At 38.5% G+C, this 21,467-nt stretch overlaps 1 protein-coding gene across 3 annotated transcripts in view; it reads right to left on the bottom strand.

The window, feature by feature from the left end:
• LOC140156999 (mitogen-activated protein kinase kinase kinase 15-like) overlaps window positions 1-21,467 on the bottom strand; it is a 103,001-nt gene that overhangs the window by 62,276 nt on the left and 19,258 nt on the right. For all 3 annotated transcript variants that reach the window (XM_072180055.1, XM_072180053.1, XM_072180054.1), the window contains exons 5-6: window positions 8,635-8,727; window positions 5,649-5,755 (exon numbers count right to left, since the gene is read on the bottom strand). In XM_072180055.1, coding sequence (XP_072036156.1) covers window positions 5,649-5,755; window positions 8,635-8,727 — 200 coding nt within the window. The remainder of the gene's footprint in view (window positions 1-5,648; window positions 5,756-8,634; window positions 8,728-21,467) is intronic.

Consider the following 21,467-nt stretch of genomic DNA (forward strand, 5'->3'; position numbering starts at 1 on the left):
TATTCATTTTTCTTTGCTTCATCGTTTGCATTTTGAATTCTGTCCTTCATTTGTTGAAGTTTTTCTGCATAGATAGCTTTCACTCCTTTAATTTCATGAGTAGATTTGTCATGATCTAAGAACCCACATGCCTGACACACCAACACTTTGCATGTGACACAGTAGAAATGCAGTTTTTCATCATCATGTACCTGACATGTTGGTACTCTGCTTTTTATTTGTCCTGTTTCTGTTGTAGATGGTTCATAAGCTTTAAGCTTTTCAGTATGTTTGAGATGATTTTCTGCTAAGCTTCGCAATCGCATAATAATCCTCATGGCTGCTACACCACCTTCACTAACTATTGTGTTGGGAGGAACTGCAGTTTCCATGCGACATTCTGGACATGTAATTACACCCACATTTCCTTTCACCATTTCTGCGAGACATATTTGACAATACACATGTGGGCAGTCCAACTGTTTGGGTGTATGTGGGTCCACAAACAACTCCAAACACAGTGGACATGAAAGATCTGCTTCAGCATTCTCCAAATATGCTGCTGCCATATCAAAACACTATTGATTCAAGTATCTTCCCAAAATCTTCAATATATCCTGTAAAGTTGGCTACGAACATTGAATTAAAAATTTGCTTGAAGTGGATAGAATACAATGCTAAAACATGCCTAACTTTTTGCCAATTTATGACTAACTTCCTGTTTGTAAACCTCACAGTTCAATAAGGCATGGGGTACATGTATGGGCAAACTTGAAGTACAGGTATCTGGAGAGGGGAAGCAATGAGTTACACCAAATCACAGCGGCAGGTAGTCACTGGGCCGCCGAGTGCTAATATATATTTATTTTTGAAGGTTCGTGTTTGTTTTAAATTTTGGGGCGTTTTCCCAAAATTTGATATTTTTGGTGATATTCCAAAAAAGCGACATGCCAAAGACAACTCCTTGGGCACATAGTTTGTTATTGTTATTGCAGTTCTTTTCCACATACCTATGTTACAATCTGCTTAGGTGATTTAGTAATATTATATATTTTATGTCTGCAATTTGGCGTTTTCAATGCGTTTTAAATGTATCATGAAATTAACGCAAATATCTAGTCACGCTGCTTTTAGAATTTTTACCTGATCGTCGGCTTTTGCAGGCAACAGAATGCAGATTGGCTCACGATAGATGTCGATTCTCTATGTGGATCTATTGATGATAAAATTACTTTGAATTCCTTGTAACAAGATGATAACTTACCTCTGTTTATAGGGTTCATCGCTGTGTCTGGAAAAGCTGTAGCCTTTAGCGCCATATCAATATCTCGAAAAAGGGTACGACTAGCGAGAATGTGTTCATATTTCCCGCATGAAAGCTTGCGTCAGCGCCTAAACTATTATGGATACGTTGGTTGCCCATTATCAAACATGTGCTGTGATTGGTGCTCATCATCATCATCAGTCGGCTGCGGAGCAGGCGACTACAAGCTTTCTCCAACTAATGCGATCTTGGGCAAGCGAAACAATTTTGTTTGGCTGCAGCATCCCTTCAGTATCTCCCAGGAGGTGCTGGACATACTGTAAGTACAGTGTGCGCGGCCGTCCGGTTTCCTCTTCCCATGTGGTGGAATATAAAGCATATTCTTTCACAGGCTCGCCATCTTCAAGACGCAGTATATGGCCGAGAAATTTGAGTTGATGAATCTTGACTCTGGCAACCAGTGGAGTGGTGTTGGTCAGGTTGTAGATGGTTTCATTTGGAATCCGATCCACACGCTTGATGTTTAACATGACTCTGTAGCAAGATGTTGCAAATGCATTGATCTTATTTTCCATTTTGTGATTGGTGCTACTCTTTGTATAATGCCAGAACCAAGCAAGCCGCCAATGACCGACCTTGTTACAGACTCTTAATCTGTTATCATAGTTATAAAGCATACAGATAAAAGATTTATTGGTTTAGAAGCTGGTCAATGGATAATCCGTCAGGGCACACACCAGTTTGACTATGAATACCCATTATTGATTAGGCGCGGATATTAAGGGCAGTGTAATGGGAGAGAACATGGACCTTTTCGAGCATCATTATTTCTGAATTGTATGTCAAAAGTATATAAAACTATACATTTTTGGAAAGGAAATGAGTCAAGGAATCCCATGGTGACGTCAGATTTGTTCAAAAATCTCGAAAAATCACACAAATTCACCTTTTTACCCCAATTTTTTTGTGACAACTTAGAAAAAAATCCGTTAGCTTTTCATGAAGAAGAGACAGGAACTTAGGGAAGGTTTTTTTTTTTTTTTTAATTCGTCTCTTTTTTCGAAATATTTAAAAAACCATGTGAAAAAAACAATTTTGTCACTCTATTAAGCTAAAAATTGAACATAATTGTGTATATTTTGGTTTAAAACAAATATTTTGAAAAAATGAGAAAACCTTCCCAAGACATTGATGTACTCTAAACGATAGTGAAAAAGTTTACCTTTTGCTTGCATATTTTTCGAGTTATCTTGCCACAAAAATCGTGCAATATTGTTAAAAGTGAACTCTGAGAAATCGATGTTTTAGTAAAAAAATGTCAAAATTATGCACAAAATGTCCTTATAGTTTAAAACGGTAAGACTTTCACGCTTGTAAAAGCTGTATCTGGTGCATGGTCTCATATGCATCTTTTTGCACCAATAAATCTATAATGTCTGCTTTCAGTGCGCCAAAATTCAAAATAATTAAAAAATCCAAGTGGCATTTTGACTGCAAATTTTTGTTTTGTTTACACCACATCTTGGACATACGCGCAGAGTTGCGCCAAGATCACGCTAAGCTTAATCACGCACAGTAATCAAAATATTTTGCATTCGCAAGCATTTCTGACTCATTATTTCCGCCAATTTACTAAGCTGTCTTGAGCCATGTGACTTTTTAGAGTTGAAAAGAGTGAAACAAATCAAGCAAAAATACGAGTAAATATTAGCAAGTTGTATTTTATCAGTTTCAAGTGAAAGAGTACATCTTAGTGTTGATAAATATCAAGAAATCTCAAATTTGGGCGTGAACGAATGTGTCTTCCATTACTCTGGCCTTAAAAGCACAGCTCCTTTGCGTGTATAGCAGAAAATTATAAATAATAGAATGTTTGAATTTAGTAACTAAAATACTAACTGCATTCTGCATTATGTATTTATTTACGGGTCCTATGTCTATTTATTTATTTGTTTATTTACTGACATTTGAATAACATCGTACATTAGATAAATATCAGTATTGATTTATTCTATTCAGCAATATCAAGGACTACTATCAAATTTCTCACAGCAAATAGCTAGTTGGCTTAGTGGTTATGCATTGAGTTTCAGAACCGCGAGGTCCCGGGTTGGATTCCCAGCTCTGCCTAATTTTTTTCAAGGCTGGGAAAAATATCAATTTCTGAACTGCTAACTTATCTGGCGTGCGATCTGAGCTATTCCTTTTCTGATGGCTGTGTCTCTTGCAGGCACACCCTTCTTGTCACTCCCTCTGAAATCCAAACCAGGTTCCTGCCCATTACCCCTCCCTTAATGTATTCCCTCTATGGGTATATTCATCAACATGAAAATCATGTTTTTCACAAGTGTGGCATGATCAGTATAAAGGTTCGTTCATACTACCACCGCATTTGCGATGTGTTGCTTTGCGATGCCGATATATAGATTACTTTTGCCGCAACTCAACGCAACTCGTCGCATTTCCAAGTTAAATGTATTTAACTTCATTGCGATATCGCAATGCAGTAGTTTGCAGCACGATGCAGTGCGGCAACGCACCGCATCGAAAAAAGCAACGCATCGCAAATGCGGTGGTAGTATGAACGGTCCTTTAGTGTGGCAAGATAATGTGACATGATTGAGCCAAATAAAATTTGTCATATTAGTATTAAACATTGACCTTGTCACAATTTACAATTCCATTTTGACTTATTCACTATCAAATTCAGTGCCAAGTGCTAATAGATACAATCACTATTCAATTGGGCTATTCCAGACAACCCCTGTGGAGGATTTAGCTAAATTCTTCCACAAAGGGAGTATGATTTTCGAATAGAATAAGCAGTTGGGTAACTTCCATTTGAAATACTCACTCCATCTGTGGAAGATATAGGTAAAGCCATAATACAGGGGGAGTATGGGTTTCAAAATGATTTACTCTGACCAATAACATTTTAAAAACATACTCTCCCTGTGGAAAATATTTCCAAAATCTTCTACTTTAACTGGAATAGCCCATTATGACTTCAAAGTTGCTATTGAATGTTGCTAGCAGCATCATTTCGTTGGACAAAAGAGGGTGCCCTGCAAACTACACACACATGTTCAGAGGGGCTAGGGCAAGGGATGCTGCTGGATAGGCCAGGGAAGCGCCTCCATGTCAGCTCCCCCTGTAAATTCCCCTTTCGGCAATTAGGCTTGTTATCTCCAGTGTGCAAAAAGTGTGCAAAATATTTCTATGTGATACGATCTGATGCGCTCAGCTCAGACCCAAGTCAGAAATTTGGAAAGTTGAGTTAAAGCTATTACTAACTTGCTCCATACAGACTACTAATAATCATACTCGATTTTGAAATCGGTAAGTCCTTAGCATACTTAGTTGCAAAGCTAATAACTTTTTTAAAGTCCATTTGATTCTGTTTTTTACTACTTACTTTTCTCTACATTTCAATTTCATTACTGCCAACTTCTGTTTCATCAAAGCGCCGCTGTATATTGAACATCAGAATCAGTCCTCCATGCAAGCAACCGCAGTGCATGTCAAAGTCTGTACCTTAATTATGGAAGTCGGGGATGAAGACCCTACTCTTTTCAAAACAGGTATGCTTCTCAGTACATGGGACTGATGGCTTAACCTCCCCTCTGAAGGACCGGGTCCTCTCAAGGGTCATTTTGAGAAGATGTCTGAATTTAATCTAAAGATGTTGCCATCTTAATTTCAGACTTTTTCTCCCCTAAGTTCGATACCCCACCAAGTCGCCACCACCGGGAATTGAACCCAGGATCTCATGCACCAAAAGCCAGTACCCTAACCATTGGCCATGCTCTCCCATTGTTTTTGTGGCTGAATTAAACATACTGTAAAATGGTAATTTTCGCAAGTGTAATTTTTCGCACTTTGCCAATGTTTGACTACTTAGCTTGTTCTCAAATTTGTGATTTTGAGGTTTCTTACATACATTGTAGACCTATGCATATGAAAGAACATTTTCGCACATTTTTATTTTGCGATAGCTGCATTGAGCGCGAAAAGCTAATGTTCCACAAAAATTTCCACAGGTACAGTACACTGGAGTAAGTGATGATGTTACATGATTAATTACCATAGCAAGATTTGAATACAATTTTTGAATATATCGCCCTACACTAAAAGCAGGTTGCACCTATCACCTGTGTATGTCTGCAATCATAGATTGAGTACAATACTGCTCTTTTCAAAGATACTAAACTTCTATAGAATTACGATCCAGGTCTTTATCCTTGTTCTTTGACATCTGTGGTTCAATGCAGCCATAGGTACCATATATGCATGTGAATGTTGTAGCGCAGGGCGATATATTCAAAAATTGCAATCATCTATAATGGTAGTTAATCTGATTATAACATCACTTTTACGTCAAATAGTACCTATCTTGTTCACCTACCTGTTTAAGGCAAAAGCATAGCAGTGAGTGATGGCAGCCTTACACGTCACATGATCATGGGGTAGCTCTTTGAGCTCTTCTACAAGACGAACCATTGCGTCATAATCCTGAAATCAATCAATTATAATATTGTGCACTGTGGTTAGTTTCTTTCTATTGTTTTCTTTAAATAGGGGGGTGTTACAAAAAATATTGTGGGGGCCAAAAGATGGAGGTCTGTGTGTTGCCTTCCCCCTCAATGAGTGTGTCGGTTTAGTTCAGGTTCAACAGTATCTATTGCATCTATCCAGAAGGCAGTCCTAGGGGAGGGGAGGGGGCATTCTCCCAAATCTTGGGCTTTGACCCCTCCCATTCCCTTCCAAGAAATCAGGGAAATTTTAGGTAATTAAAAAATTGCCCCCCCCCCCCCAATTATTTTTTGTAACACCCCCTGAATAAAATCCTGATGCATATGTAAAGGGTAAAGAAAGAGTGTGGGTACATGCCACAGGGTTGTCTTTAGGGACTCTTCTGCACAGTAACTGGTTTTCCTTTAATTTTAACTTCTTTAGGTACATGCACGGTAGGATAACTTTATACCATTTTGCTTCTGCTACTATTTCTTTTATCATTTGTGTTGAAATTATAATCTTTCTGTGCTCAATTCTCAGAGACAGATCTAGAGGAATACAAAGTTGTAAATACCATCTGCTCTGCTCAATCTTTACATAAAAATCAAATGAAATTTAACACACCAATTAGCGTACATTGAAACCTTAGAAGTCCCGCACAACCTTGCTCTTCTCAGCTACCCAATACATCTTCCATTTGCTAAGCTACTTAAATCTCATTTTGGAATGAAATCTCCTCTGCAGCGATCAATATTTACCCAGCGCTAAAAGCATAATTCAGTTAGCAGTTTATACATGAAGAGCAAGTCTACTTTACATTATACAAAATGGACCACACATGTTTATCTTCATCAATCCTACAATTTGTTCTACAGGACCGTTCACAAACACTTGTTAGGGGGGGCTGATGCAAAAAGGGGGGCCCTGAAACTTTTTGACCCTCCTAGGGGGGGGGGCCTGAAAAATGACAAATTTTTCTGTGAAAATTGAGTTTATATGCTTTTTTATGGGGTTGACCCATAATTTTCATGTCAAGAAGGGGAAGCCCTGAAATTTTTGAGGTCTGCAAAGGGGAGAAAATTTTTGTGATGAAATTTTATTGCATCAGGCCCCCCTAACAAGTGTTTGTGAACGGTCCCTTACAATTGAAAGTTCACACCTATAGAAACTAAAATTTCAATTAAGATCACAATTGACATGTACATTTTCTTATTAGATTGTGGCACACATATATGATCGAGGGGAATGAGTTGGATGTCGCTAATATTGTTTTTGAGATATTGGCAAAATCAGTGTTCAAATCCTTTTGTTTTATATTGTTTTCAGCAATTGATAAATAGCTCATATCTCGGTAACCGGATGTCCGATTCTGATGAGGTTTGCATCAAAATGTAGCAATCTCAAACTGCTAGAAAATGATGTAAAAAACTTCTAATTGAAAATTGCAAACATGCGCCTCATTACCCTTGATCATGTCACATATGAGTGGATAACAAAATGAAATGGACTAGGGGCTATTAAATATAAAACCCAAAATTAATAAATGGAAAAATGATATCCACTGATCATAAACAGAATCAGTAATCATGCCTCAAGCTCATCTTTACAATTGCAGGTAAAATGTCTCCAGACAGTCTCGGTAACATTTGCATCGGCTATTACTGTTGAAATCCAAACACCCCCTATGGAAGACATAACCTTAATCTCCCACACAGGGAGTGTGAATTTCAAATGGGGTTACCTGATGGGTGACTCCATTTGTAATCTACACCCCCTATGTGGGAGATTAAGGTTATGTCTTCCATAGGGGGTGTTTGGATTTCAACTGGAGTAGCGCATTTATCAGCAAGCTTTATCTTATTAGGCCATTTGTGACACAAGCTGATCCACTCAGGGCTTATGTAGGCAATTATGACAAAAATTGAGTTATAACTAATTATTCTTTTCCATCAAGTAAGCTTGTGATGTTGTAAACCCTGTGTATCCCTATCATCATTGACTGTTAATTTATAATAGTTCAAAATGTTTGTTTTTCTAATATTTTCTGTAATTGTTTGCTCCTTAAATTTTGCTATAATTTATTTAAAATTCAAAATTGCTGACTTTGGCCTGAATAGATTAGATCATATCATATGTGTAATAACACCTCGCATTCGAAATGTCAGCAAAATTTTATTTTTCAGGGTTATACTATTCGCTGTAGAAGTAGTGATATAACATGATTAATTACCATGGCAATGGGTTTACACTATTTTTGAATGTATTGCCCTGCACTAGACGTTACACCGGTCTTCTACATTGCAATACATTATCAAAGAACCAGGATTAAACCTGGATCAGAATTCTACAGAAGTTTCACATCATGCTGGTCACTCGCACATGTAAGATTTTTATCATTGCACACATACACAGGTGATCAGTGCACCCTGCTTATAGTGTGGGGCAATACATTTAAAAATAGTGTAAACTCATAGCTATAATTATGGTAATTAATGCTGTTACATCACTACTTCTATGGCAATATTTATTCCACTTTGCCTGTGAAACAGAAACTGTAAAATGAAAGTGGCATTCATTAATGTGAACTTGTAGATGGTTACCTACCTTTTCACAGAATTTACATGTATGCAAATTAATTTTGCTTTTATGCAGTATACCAACGATGTAAACATCATCAAGTAAATCGCTATAAAAATCCACATTTTCAGGGCTCGAATTTTACAATGCGGTACAAGAATCAATTTAGATTCTTGCAAAGGAATCGTTTGATTCTCTCTATGTATCTAAGTAGACTTTGAAATTTACAAGAATCAAGTTTGATTCACACAAATAATGTTTTGATTTTGGATTAGCGAGTGAGTCTTAATAATTCTAACCTGTATTTCTCTATAAGTCAGCAAGAACTGATGTACAATATCTCCAGACAGAAGTAGATGCTCATCCATACGGGCCTTCAGACTCTTCAACTCCTGCAAAAAAAGAAGAAAAGAGAAAAAATGTGACCGTCCACCACAAACCGGTCATAAAGTTGGCAAATTGTATTCTGAGCTACAACGCAAAATGTGCATAAAGGTTATATTCATATGTACCTCAAGTTGGTGCGACATGTTTCTCACTTTGTTAGTGCCAGTCAAACACCTATAAACCAATAATTAATCCTATTGTTGAAGAGGATACTAGCTATTACCTCGGTCACGGTCACAAATATTGTTTTTACATGACAATAATTAACATGAGGACAGAAAGATAATGTTAAACATAATGATGTGTCTCAAGATTCCATTTTAGGAGATGGTCAGTGGACTTGTTTCCACATTATATTATTGTTTTTATTTTGCAACGGTTATATTACACTTCTTAGTGCAAACTGGCAGTTAGAGACATGGTCTTAGCTAGCCGGGTTAGCTAGCCACCTGTCTGCCCATAATTTCTGGGCAATTACTCATAGGAGAGGCAAGATAAACACGGTTGAGATGCTCAATTTTGCTTAAGTGTAAAAATAGTAAGTAAATTTTAATCCTACATACATGCACGAATCATTTCTATAAAATGTAACATTACCTCTGTGGTAAATGTAACATAACCTTTACACATGTATGTTTTCAATGTAATTATTGGAATCAACTTGGAGAAACATGAGCCATTTGACATAATTATATTGGACTTGTATATAAAACCAGCCAGGAGGCAACAACTTGTATCATGTTTCTTTACGAATTCACTTTATTGTTTTCTAATACTTTTTGCAATAGGAGAGTCCCTAGAGATAGATTGCTTGGATCATTTGTGGTTGAAAAAAATCACCAAAAAATTACAAGTTTGTTTCAAAAATGGGCAAAGTTATAATTTGTATAACTTCATAATGAATGATCCTAGCATTTAGGTCACCCGGGCAGGGTATTTCCTGCCCGGGTAATGTAATTTCGGGCGGGTACCCAAGCCTAGTATTGGATCAGTGGTTCTTGACATAGCTCTTGATATTTTGAGAAAATATCTCAAAACTTGGGACTTTTTATGTTGAAGCCTATGGCTAGCATGCAGAGCAATTAATGTCTGGGTGAGTTCTCATCCCTGACGTCTACTTATAATTCAAGCAAAGTGTCACCACGAGAGAGTCAATGAGCGTGAACATCTTTCAAATAGGCTAATTCACCAGGCAATGTCTTCCAATTCCAATGCAACATGATCTGATCCAATCACATTAAAATTGAAATTTAAGAGATGCAATATTTCCATGTTGCATAAGCTATTTACAAGAATGGGGGTACTTAAGTTTGGTTTGGGTAGGGAGTGTCTGCTATAAGTAACTGGTATATTGGTGAACCCATCAATATACCAATTCTTCCAAAAATTTGAACCCATTTATATACCAAAATTCTGAATTTTCTAAAAAGTTAACAAAAATTGTCTTAGTTTTTACAACTTTTTTTTTCCAAATTTTTGGGAAATTTCAAATGAGGCAAAATTGGGCTATGTTCAACAAAAAAATCCATACAATTTGGCAATGACATATCATCTGCACTAAGTCAATTTATTCTTCGAGTTTCAACCGGATCCGATAAATTTCATGTCAACAATACGTTCTACAGAAAACTGGACGGACTGAAATAGCACACCTAAACAATAATATAGGAAATGAAATGCATGTAAATCTGCAAAAATCTACAAAAGATCATTTTTATTTTATCTGAAGTCTCCTTCTACAAAGTTTACCACCTGGCTACCTATCTATAAATACACATTAATTAGATATTTATTGATAAACAACAATTTGAAATACTCTCAACCACAATTACTAATATTTTGACATTATATCATGCAGGCAACATCATATGATAGTAAGATTGAAAGGTTGCACATCTTAAATGTAGGAAGATGTATTACAAAATCCAATAATCTTTAGACTACATAATTTGTAACCACTTTTCTCATACAACCAGACCTTGAATTAAGCCGTACTGCATCAAAGGGCTCGGATTAAAGGGTGAAATTAACAGCTTTGCTTCCAGGATTCAGTTGTGGAAAAAAGTGAGTCTTGGTTCACCCGGGTGGTTCACCTGAAATTCGCCAGAACCAGGGCTCAATTTGGGCTTACCATTATCAAACTACATTGCACTGGCCAGTGGCCATAAGCAAGGTGCAATTTGGTGATATATAAATTATTTATTTTGAGGCTTGTTTGCCACAATTTTGCCTAAAGACCAGATTCAATATAAGTATTAAGAATTTAAAAAGCTTAAAATTTAAAGAGTGCAAAATAAAATGGTCAAATTTTGAGACATAAAATTCTGAGTCTTGTTTACAAAATGTATGGTGGATAAAATCCTACCAAAATTAAAAATGTATATACCGTATTTCGTCAAATAGTCGCCCCCCTCAAATAAACGCCTCCACCACTTTTTTTAACTAAGTTGTTTCAAAAATGCCGATATTTCCATGCTATCTTGTGTAGTAAGCTTACCAAGTTGCACACATGGTCAATAATAGCATCACTTTTTGGCGAAAATCTGGATTGGAAACCCAGAAGTGAACCAGAAGTCAGTGTTTCTAGTTCATAGTTCATCATTTTACCGTGAGTTTTAAGTTTACCTAATGATTTTAACGGGAATAATCGTTCTAAAATTGACCTTGAATAATAAACGCCCCCCGTTTGGAAAATGTAATCACGAAATACGGTACGGATAATAACAAAAATAATGCATGTTTGTCTACATGGGTAAACACGCCTTTAAATCCTTGCTTGGTCATTACCTTTATCATACGACCTTTCCTTATTCAAAATGCCATCTTCACTGAAAGAACCAATTTCTTCTTCCTCTCCTTACACATACAATTATTGATGAAGCATGTTCTTTCCACACCAGTTGAAGGGAGTATCCCATTATGCTTTGCCATACCATAATAGTGCTGCAGGCACTTGCTATAGAAAATATACACAAAATCTCTCCCTTCAACTCTGCACTTAAGGGGTTGTTACATCTCTGCTCAATTTTGTGTTTATTTTTTGCATTTTTCTCAAAACTATATAAGATTGGGGACAAGTAAGATATGTATTATAGGGGCAAGGACTACAACTACTGCACTGGAAATTTTATTTCAGCAAAGACAACAGTTGTAGAGTTACAGTCAAAAATGAGGGAAAACCAATATTTGATCAATAAATCAATAACTACTTGCCTTGAGTTGCTGAATTTTGAGTACAGTAGTTGTAATCCTTGCCCCTATAATATACATTATCTTACTTGTCACCAATGTGCTATAATTTTTGAGAAAAATGCAAAAATAGGCACAAAATTGGCCAGGGGGTATTACCCCTTAAACTAGGGGTGTTTATGACATTTATTTGAAAAAATATGACCCCATCAATAATTGTGAAAGTATCCATACATGTAGCGCACAATATCTAACCGGCTCTTACTTGTTATTTTTGTATACATTTGCTATGGAGCAAGCAGATGCACTGCAATGCATGATGGGATACTCCCTTCAGCTACTGTGGGTTCTTTCCTGTTTTCAATTCTAAAACCCTTCAATAGCATGGCCAACCTGTTAGATGGGTTACATGATGGATAGACCTTTTTACCAAGCTTTAACAAAATGTTCGTTGAAATGGACTGAATTTTATAGTATAACATCAATCAATTCGTGTCTTTAAACTACAGCTCTTGCAAAACAAAATCCTACTACCTACATGTGACTGTGTTTTTAATTTGACTTGATATCTTCAGGTTTGACAACCCTGGATAATCGAAGAAAGCCTCATATGAACCTTATTTCCGTCAGGGTCCATTTAAAATTAACACCCTATTCTTCTCAAAACTGACTGCGAGCTACACGTACAGGTTTGGTTCTTATGTAAATGGGACCGACCTCTTAACGTCAACTCCAAAGGACAATATTCTCTCATGGTCCATATATACCCAACTCTAAATGCACCATGGGTACAGCGGAGGTCTGAATTTAATATATACAGATGTTGCCAATTAAATTATTTTTCCAGGTCGATATCCGGCATGTTTTCCGGGAATCAAACCCGGGACCTCGTATAAGAACTCTTAACCATTTACATTGTATGCATTGAACCACGCTCTCCTCCTGAGTGTTGTGTAGAGTACAGCTCTACAAATTAAGGGCTGTGTAATAATGTATACATGAGCAAGTGAATTGTGGCCAGTCAAAAGGTGTGGTAATCATTTTTGAACACAGTTTTAATTTACATACAATGTGAAAATTAGGTGCAATGATTTTTTTTGGCATGATCTATTATCTAAAGGTATGAACAATTTTTGGCACACTGGGAGGAGAGCAAGCACAATTTTACACCAAAAAATGTTTAAAAATATAATCTGTACAGTAATATTAAAAGCAGTAACACTAGTTAACAAGTAGATGGCGATGGCATGACAAGTGAGATGCGACAAATTTGCCATCAGGGTTTTGATCCCACTAAGGGTTTTGATGAATATTGTCATGTCCAGCATGGAATAATGCATAGAATACTTAAGTACAGTGATTCTGATTCTGACAAGACAGGAGAGCAAGGAATAATGCATACACTGGGATCCATAACATGCTCACTCATCAGGGCACAGTTCTTTAACCCCAATACATTTTTACATTCATTGAATGACCTTTTAAAATTTGGGGACAAAAACTCATACCCTGTAACTTAAGGTCAAATTTTGCACTATGGTTGTTTAATTGAGATTATTGAACTATGCCTTTGGGATGAGGCCATTGTTAGTGATAGAATACTTAAGTACGGTGATTCTGACAAGACAGGCTAAAACATTGATCAGTGTTAAGTCAGAGTGATGAATAACTGGACGTAATTACATTGTATCAGCTTGCAAATGACGATGCAAGCCTTGTATTTTGGCCATATTGACTTGATTACTGTATATCAAGATATTTTATTTCAGCTGCATTAAATTTTCAAAAATTTGCAGTTGTAAGCAGTTTTACAGATCTATGTCTTTTATTTGCAGTTTCAAAGACCAGCATATATAAAACCCTATGGATCAAAAATATTTACACAGGCTTGTAAATTTGTGGTTCTGAAATGTAAAAAATTTAATAAAATAATGACAAGTTTTGTATCCAAAAGGGGCTTTGGGGTTTCGTATCAAAAACCAATGCATTTTTAGATCTCTTGGCAGGCCTCTGGACCCCACCCATTTTAATGCATCATGACAAGGCACTCTCTATGCAAGCTTCCCCTGCACTTGGTCACAAACGTGGCAGAAACTTATGACCTGTCACTTACGTTTGGACTATTCAAAAGAATTTGATTAATTAGAAGTAACAAAGGAACAACAAACCCCTGGGGGGGGGGGGGGCACTGGTCATTGACAAGAGGGTATCATGCATGGCCACAAAGTCTCAAATAGCACCCTAAACAAGTATTTACGAGGTCTGAAAATGCACCCCTAAACAAGTATGACAAGTGCAATTTTATTTTAAATTTCTTTGTTTTTTCAAAATAAGGCCCATGAAAGTCAATTCCGAGTTTATCGTCACTTTTTTTTTCCAGGTTGGTGAGGTGACTTTTTCATTTTTCCTCGCTTAAAATTTCACTGCTAAAACTGGTGAAAACACTGATACTTTGAAAATAATGAATTATTTTGGCATTTTTGAAAATTTGACGCAGGTATTTTTGGTTTCCAAAAAGTGATGCGGGCGGGGGACGGTAAACTCGGAATCGACTTTCACGTGCCTAAGTAACAAAATCAGTGATTAAAGTTGCTGTTAACATTGAAAAATAAGGGGCTTTGGGTGACCGATCAAATGAAAAATAAGGGGTCTTCAGATATCGATGACAGAGCATGTGTTTGTAAACAAATATGGGGTCTTTGGGTGACAGCGACTCTTAACAGCCCTATTCTGTCGGTCCGTGTCACGTCACTTCCGGTTGATGATGTTCGAGTGAAAACAAGTCCCTAATTCGATTTTTGTTGATGATTTCTGTCATTGGTGTTATGTAAATTTCGATCGCAAATAGTCAGTGGAATCAAACAACTGTTTCTAAGTCTTCAGAGTGAAAGAAACTTACTTGATTTACCGTTATATAATACTGACAAACTTAAAATTAAATTCCATGGTCGAGTGTCGTTTTTTCCGAAAGTGAATGCCACTCCAGCAACATCGCTATGTAGCCTCCTTCACAGCCGGTTTCTGTCGTTCACAACAAACCGTGAGCCACATGCAGTTTGGGCCCGAGACTAGAGATAGCCCGGATGTCCGACCGACAGAATATACGATCACCTCCAAAGTGGGGTGCCCCCGGTACCATGACAGCAGTAATTGAAAGAGCTCACTCTCTGGTGGTTAATACAGAGATGAAATGTCCAAAATTTACAAGTCAGAAAATGATCTGAAATCTGCTTTTACACCTTCTTCCCTAGATAAAAAAAGATACATTTCCTGACAATTTCATCAATTCAGTCACGTACAACAGTAACGAATACCTATGAAATAACAAGCAAGGCTGATCAAATTATACTCTTCCCAAGAAGTCATGGTGTTAACCATTTACATTACTAACATCACTACTGCTGTTGTGAGACAAGTCATCACAGTAATTGGAAACTGTGTGCATTATAGAAATTGATGATACTGTATGCAGACAGAGTATGTTGCAGATGATATGTATGAGACCCGTGAGGTTTATTAGTTAATCGCAGAGATTTGACAGAAATTGACACGCTGATGATGAGTAACATAATGGATGCAGTATGAAGATGTATGTTTCAAACATTGTTGATGGAGATATAAAGGTGGCTCTGTGGGGAGGGGGGAGAAAGAGAGATTTGAAGAGATACATGAAATGTATTCCATGCCTTTATCAGCATTGGGCTAATATAATTTGCAGTTTTAAATCCATACACCCCCTATGATAGACATGACCTTAATCTCCCACACAGGTATAGATTTCAAATGGAGTAACCATTCAGGTAACCCTAATTGAAATTCACATTCACTGTGTGGGAGATTAAGGTCATGTCTTCCATTGGCATTGGGGGTGTATGGAATTCAACTGAAACAGCTCATTTCAATTCACCAACCAACACAAACTGACTGTAAATGCAATTGCTCAAATACAGTAATAAAATAAATTGACTGCTCAGTGCCAGAAGTGGGTAAGTGCAATAGCTGCCCTGTGAACATTTGGCAAATTACACACATTATATTGTACTCATTTACACATAGCAGCTACACATGACAGCTATTCCACGTATCCACTTCTGGCACTGAGCAGTATAAATGACATCTACATGTCGAATCACGACAGCTAATTTGCACAGCATAATTAACCATCCCGTAATTATCGTTTAAACAGATTCTAATGAGTTTCAAGTCACACAGCCAGTGTTAGCATAACAGATTTAATCTTGCCTTAGGCACTGACATATCTCTATCACCAACAACCTTTTACATCATAACATTGAATTTTTATTATGCATCGGAAATCACGTTTGACTATTCACTGGCATGCATCACACAACTCTGCAAATGAATCTACATAATGTTACAATACACCTTGTATGCTATAAAAATATTTAGTTTGGGTGATTATTTCCCAATTAATCTTTCAAAATACATGTCATGCATCAGATATTACAATTAAAAATGCTAATGAGCTAAAATGCTGATTAACAGAACATAAAATCATGCATTCTTGTGAGCGAAGTTTCTATATTTATGGCTTTCATTGATTTAATTTTAAATACAAATAGCTCTTTATATTGATTATTTATTAAGCATCTGATTACATCTGGATCGCAATATAAATAAATAAATGAAGGTGAAAATAATTCTCATTTAAAATATTTATAATTATATTAAATTCAAATATTAAAATGTCTATCCCTGAGCATATCCAATGTATACAAATGATTTTTTAAACTATCATGCAACTTTTAAAAAACCTCAAATAATATTGACACAAATTATTTACGTCTAATAGGTCATCTGCCATATAACATTACGTACACTTCATGCATGGTTGCCATAATGTCAATACGTAGGTATTTGCAAAGTCTTTTGATCTTCACTTTCAATTTTTCCTCCATTCAGGTTGCACATTAAAAATTTATGTATATTTTGATAAAGATACACTGGTGTATTTTACACACCATGTCTGCAATAAAATGTCAAATGACTTCATGTATGGTTGGCTTATGGCTATGGATACATACACTATGGACCACAATGGTCTCATCCCAATGGCATAGTTCAATAACCTCAATTAAACACTGGTAATGCAAAATTGGACCTGAAGTTGCAGAGTATGAGTTTTTGTACCCAAATTTTCAAAGGTCATTCAATGAATGTACAAATGTATTGGGGTTAAAAAACTGTGCCCTGATAGATGAGCATGTTGTGGATTTTAGTGATATTATGTGTAAAGTATATGGATACACATGTGCATTCACGTACAGCAGGGGGAACCACTCTTGTGCAGCGCATAAACATAATTTTAGGGCACTTTTCAAAACAAAGCTTTTTTAAAACACAAATAGCTTTTAATACTTTGCATTCCTTACAATTTGGAAACTTTCTAATGTCAATACGTAACAGAAGAATGTTAAATTAATGTTACAATGTTGCTTGTAAGAACAAAAAGCTCAAATACTATAGAATCATATCTCTTCATAAACACAAGGTCAAATTGAAACTTGCCACCATTATTTTTTTTTCATTTACTTCTCTGTTGGATGGATTGATCAAAATGTTTATATAAGCACAAATAAATGGCAGCAGAAACCTCAACTAGATATTTATTCTTGATTATTGTTTAAACCTCCAATAACAATGAGAAATCCCCTTTAGAAAAAAGAATGGGTATAATGATATTTGCAATGTTCCCCTCAGTCAGATCATATAAAACTGAGGGCAGGAAGAGGACACTCTTCTCCACTCCTGGGAAATCACTCACATCATATCAGTTGCCACTAAAAGAGATATCTTTCCCTTCCCAGAATCCTTTGCAACATGATACATCAACTCTTTACATCAAATGACACTCCCATTCAGGGGTAGCGCTAGGTTCTCAAACAAGGGGTCAAACATTTTACGAAACTATGGATCCAAAACAATAAAAGTTCTGCTCCTTTTTAGTTGAGCACTTTATCTGTAGTGATGGTTTCATCTGTTGTGATCCAAAACAATAGAAATAAAGGGTTTAAAATGACCCTTTAGCAACCTCTAAATGGTAATTTTGTGTGCCAAAAGTTAAAAGAATGTGCATATGACCCCATGGCACAAGTTAGCACTAACCTCTGCTCCCATTACTTTGTACAGGTTCCCTTTGTTTTCATTTTGAGAATAGACTGGTCAAACATGGGTCAATACTAGTCAAGAAATAAATATATTTTGCAAGATCTGGGTGTGCTCCGTTCGTTGAGGTATTTCGTCACTATCGGCCCATGTTGTACTAGATAGCAAATCAGTACAAAAAATTTAAATGGGAGAAATGCATTGTGGGAAGTGTAAGATATTTGCTCCGAGTTGTCATATATGTAATGTTCTCTTGAGGCCCCAGAACATGTTTAAAACAAAACTGCCAAAAGGTTACATATGAGGCTTTGCTTTAAACATGTTCAGGGGCCAATGACACAGGAGGTTTTTCCTGCCCAATGACATAATATTTCACAGTGCTCCCTTGAAAATGATAAAACAATTTAAAGTGTAAATCTAGCCAGATTTAAATATTCCCCTTGTGGTTTTTTGTTTTTGTTTTTTTGAGGACACAACAGACAGACAAACTATGACCAGGCCATATGGAAGAACAGAGGGTACAAACCCAGGATAAAGAAGAAATAAATCAGGTCATATTCAAAAGTGCAACTATGGCTATAGGCGACTTAATAGTCATGCAACCTTAATTTCAATGAGGACAATATTCAATTTCACAACTGGATGGCTGTTGAAGGCAAACCATCATATCCCCAAACCATCTTACTCAGTCCAATAGTACTTCTTCAACATGTTGAAGTTGCACACAATTATCAATAACCCAATGGGCACTACTGACCGAATTATCAGCATCTAAGCACTATTTTCATTGGTTACAAAGACAGCTATGTACCATGTATTGAGCCAATCAACAATACAGTAAGAAATTAGTCCCAAACAAAAATGTTTGGTAGACTCATAACCGGTGCGATCTTACCTTTCCGATGTTGATTAAGATACTTCTTGCATCGATCCCGAGATGCGGAAAAACCAATAGTCATTTTGTCCCACATAAATGAATAAATAACAAAACCCCGATCCCCGAGTGGACTCACCCATTCGGTGACGTCACACACGATAATCATCCCTTATCCGACTTGGGCAGCCCCTACCGCCAAACTTGTAGGGGCGGTCGGGGTCGGATAATCAACATCGGAAAGGTAAGATCGCACGGTTATGAGTCTACCAAACATTTTTGTTTGGGACTAGACTCAGTACACCGGTCGATCTTACCGCTTCCGATGTTGATTAAGATACTTCTTGCATCAACATCTGAAAGATCGATCTAGCAAGTAACCGACGGATGGAGGTACAAGATTGGCCAGCATCTGATAAGGATCGGGAGAGTGGGTAGCATGGTAATCGCGAGGTCAAGCTTATTTCCCCCCCTCACGGCCGGAAACAGAAAGACTACGTGAATAGACAAAAACCCCTGAACTGAAAGTGCAGTGGTTAAGAATAGAAACACTGGTTCTTACCATGTTGGAATTCTGATTGTCCATAAAACACCTGATACCCAACCACCATGTTATCTCCCCAGAACAGCCCTGGTGAACTTATCGCCTGGTCGTTGGTTTACGCTTTTGTAGTAAACCGTGGAAAAGGACGACGGGTTCTTCCAGGACACAGCCTGACAAATCTCTTCAATGGGGACCCCCTATGGTAGGCCCACGAAGATGAGATAGATCTGGTTGAGTGGGCCTTGGGGCGAAGCGTCTTTTGCCGCCCGAAGTCCACCAACACCTGGACCAGCCACCGTGCCAGAGTCTGTTTAGCGGCTGGACCCGCGCGGTTCTGCGTGGGTGATAAATAAGCGGTCATGAGCCCCTCTTAAGGTTTGTGTTCGCCAAGGTAGTGCTGTAGCGCCTCACCGGGCACCACAACCTGTCTTCGCTATTGACTAACCCTGCCCAATACTGGGTAGGAAGATGGGCGAGTGTCGGAATGTACTTCGCTCATTTTTTGCAAGGAAATCCGGGCGAAGAAACAGCGTCGCTCCGTTGTTAGTAAACGGAGGCTGACTTCGAGACTGCGTGCAACTCCGAAAGCAGCGCCGTCCCGGCCAACGCCAGAAGAAAGGCCGCTTTAAGAGTGACGTATTTAAGGGTCGCTTTTGACAGGGGCTCAAAAGGGGACCCTTAATATACCCAAGACTGTGTTGAGGTCCCATGGAGGGACCACCTTCCTTTCGGCGGGCGCCGTTGAACATACCGTCGAGAAGAAGACTTAGGGACCCATCTGAATTGATAGTCGACCCGTCTTCAAATCCCCGATGAATCGAGAGAATGGCTGACTTGTAGTTGGCTATCGTTGCCTGCTGAAGTCCTGACCTGAACTTTTCTGTCAGAAAATCTGCCACTAGAGGCACAGGGGCTCTAGTGGGAGATGTATTTCTCTCATCGCACCATGCGTAGTAGGGAGCCAAACGCTGACTATACGTACGGAGGGTAGACTCTCGTCTACCCCTGGCGATGAGAGAAGCAGCTTCTGATGAAAAGCCTCCCTCCGCCGCAAGACGTTCCTGATAAGGGCCATGCAGCTAACTGCAGGTGCTCTAGTGGTAGACTTGGTACCTCTCCTCCGGCATCCGGAGTAGATCTGGTAACTCGGGGAGTACTCGCGGCTGTGCCGCTAGTAGATCCACCATCGGTCGAAACCACAGGTGTTTCGCCAGAACGGTGCTATCAGAATGACGTTGCAATCCTCCCTCCCGATCTTGGTCACCACCCTTGCGAGCAGTGAGATCGGGGGGAAAGCGTAAGCAGTCATTCCTCCCCAGTCTACGGACAGAGCGCCCACGGCGAATGCCTGTGGGTCTGCGACCCTTGAGCAGTACACGGCAGCTGATGATTTCGATGAGATGCGAACAAATCTATCGAGGGGTGGTACATCACCTCGAAGATCGTCTGGGCGACCTGCGGAGCAAGGGACCATTCTGTAGGTCCCGACACCTTTCCTCGTGACAGATCGTCCGCGAGAATGTTGGTGACTCCCGCTATGTGCATCGCTCTCAACGTAATCTGCCTGGCCTTGCACCACCCTATCAGGCGTAGTGCGTGCAGGCACAACCGTGGTGACCTGGTGCCCCCTTGTCTGTTGAGGTAGGCCACCACGGTTGTGTTGTCCGCTTGGACAACGATATGAGATCCACGATCACCTTCTCGAAGTGCTGGAGAGTTCTCTCCACTGCCCAAAGTTCGAGAAGGTTGATATGGAACTCCGTCTCCGTGGCCGACCATAGGCCCGAGACTGAGTCCCGTGGATGTGGCCCCCCAGCCCAGCTTTGACGCGTCGGTCGTCACTACGTGACGCACCGCTGGTGCAGGAAACCTGACACCTTGAGTCAAATTGGGCTGATGGGTCCACCACCAGAGTTCCTCTCGCGCGATCTCCGACATCGGAACCGCGAGGGATATTGGGTGACGACTGGGCCTGTAAAAGGCTAGAAGGTGTAGTTGTATAGGCCTCATGT

Source organism: Amphiura filiformis, chromosome 7 (genome assembly GCF_039555335.1).
Source record: "Amphiura filiformis chromosome 7, Afil_fr2py, whole genome shotgun sequence".
Lineage (NCBI taxonomy): Eukaryota > Metazoa > Echinodermata > Ophiuroidea > Amphilepidida > Amphiuridae > Amphiura > Amphiura filiformis.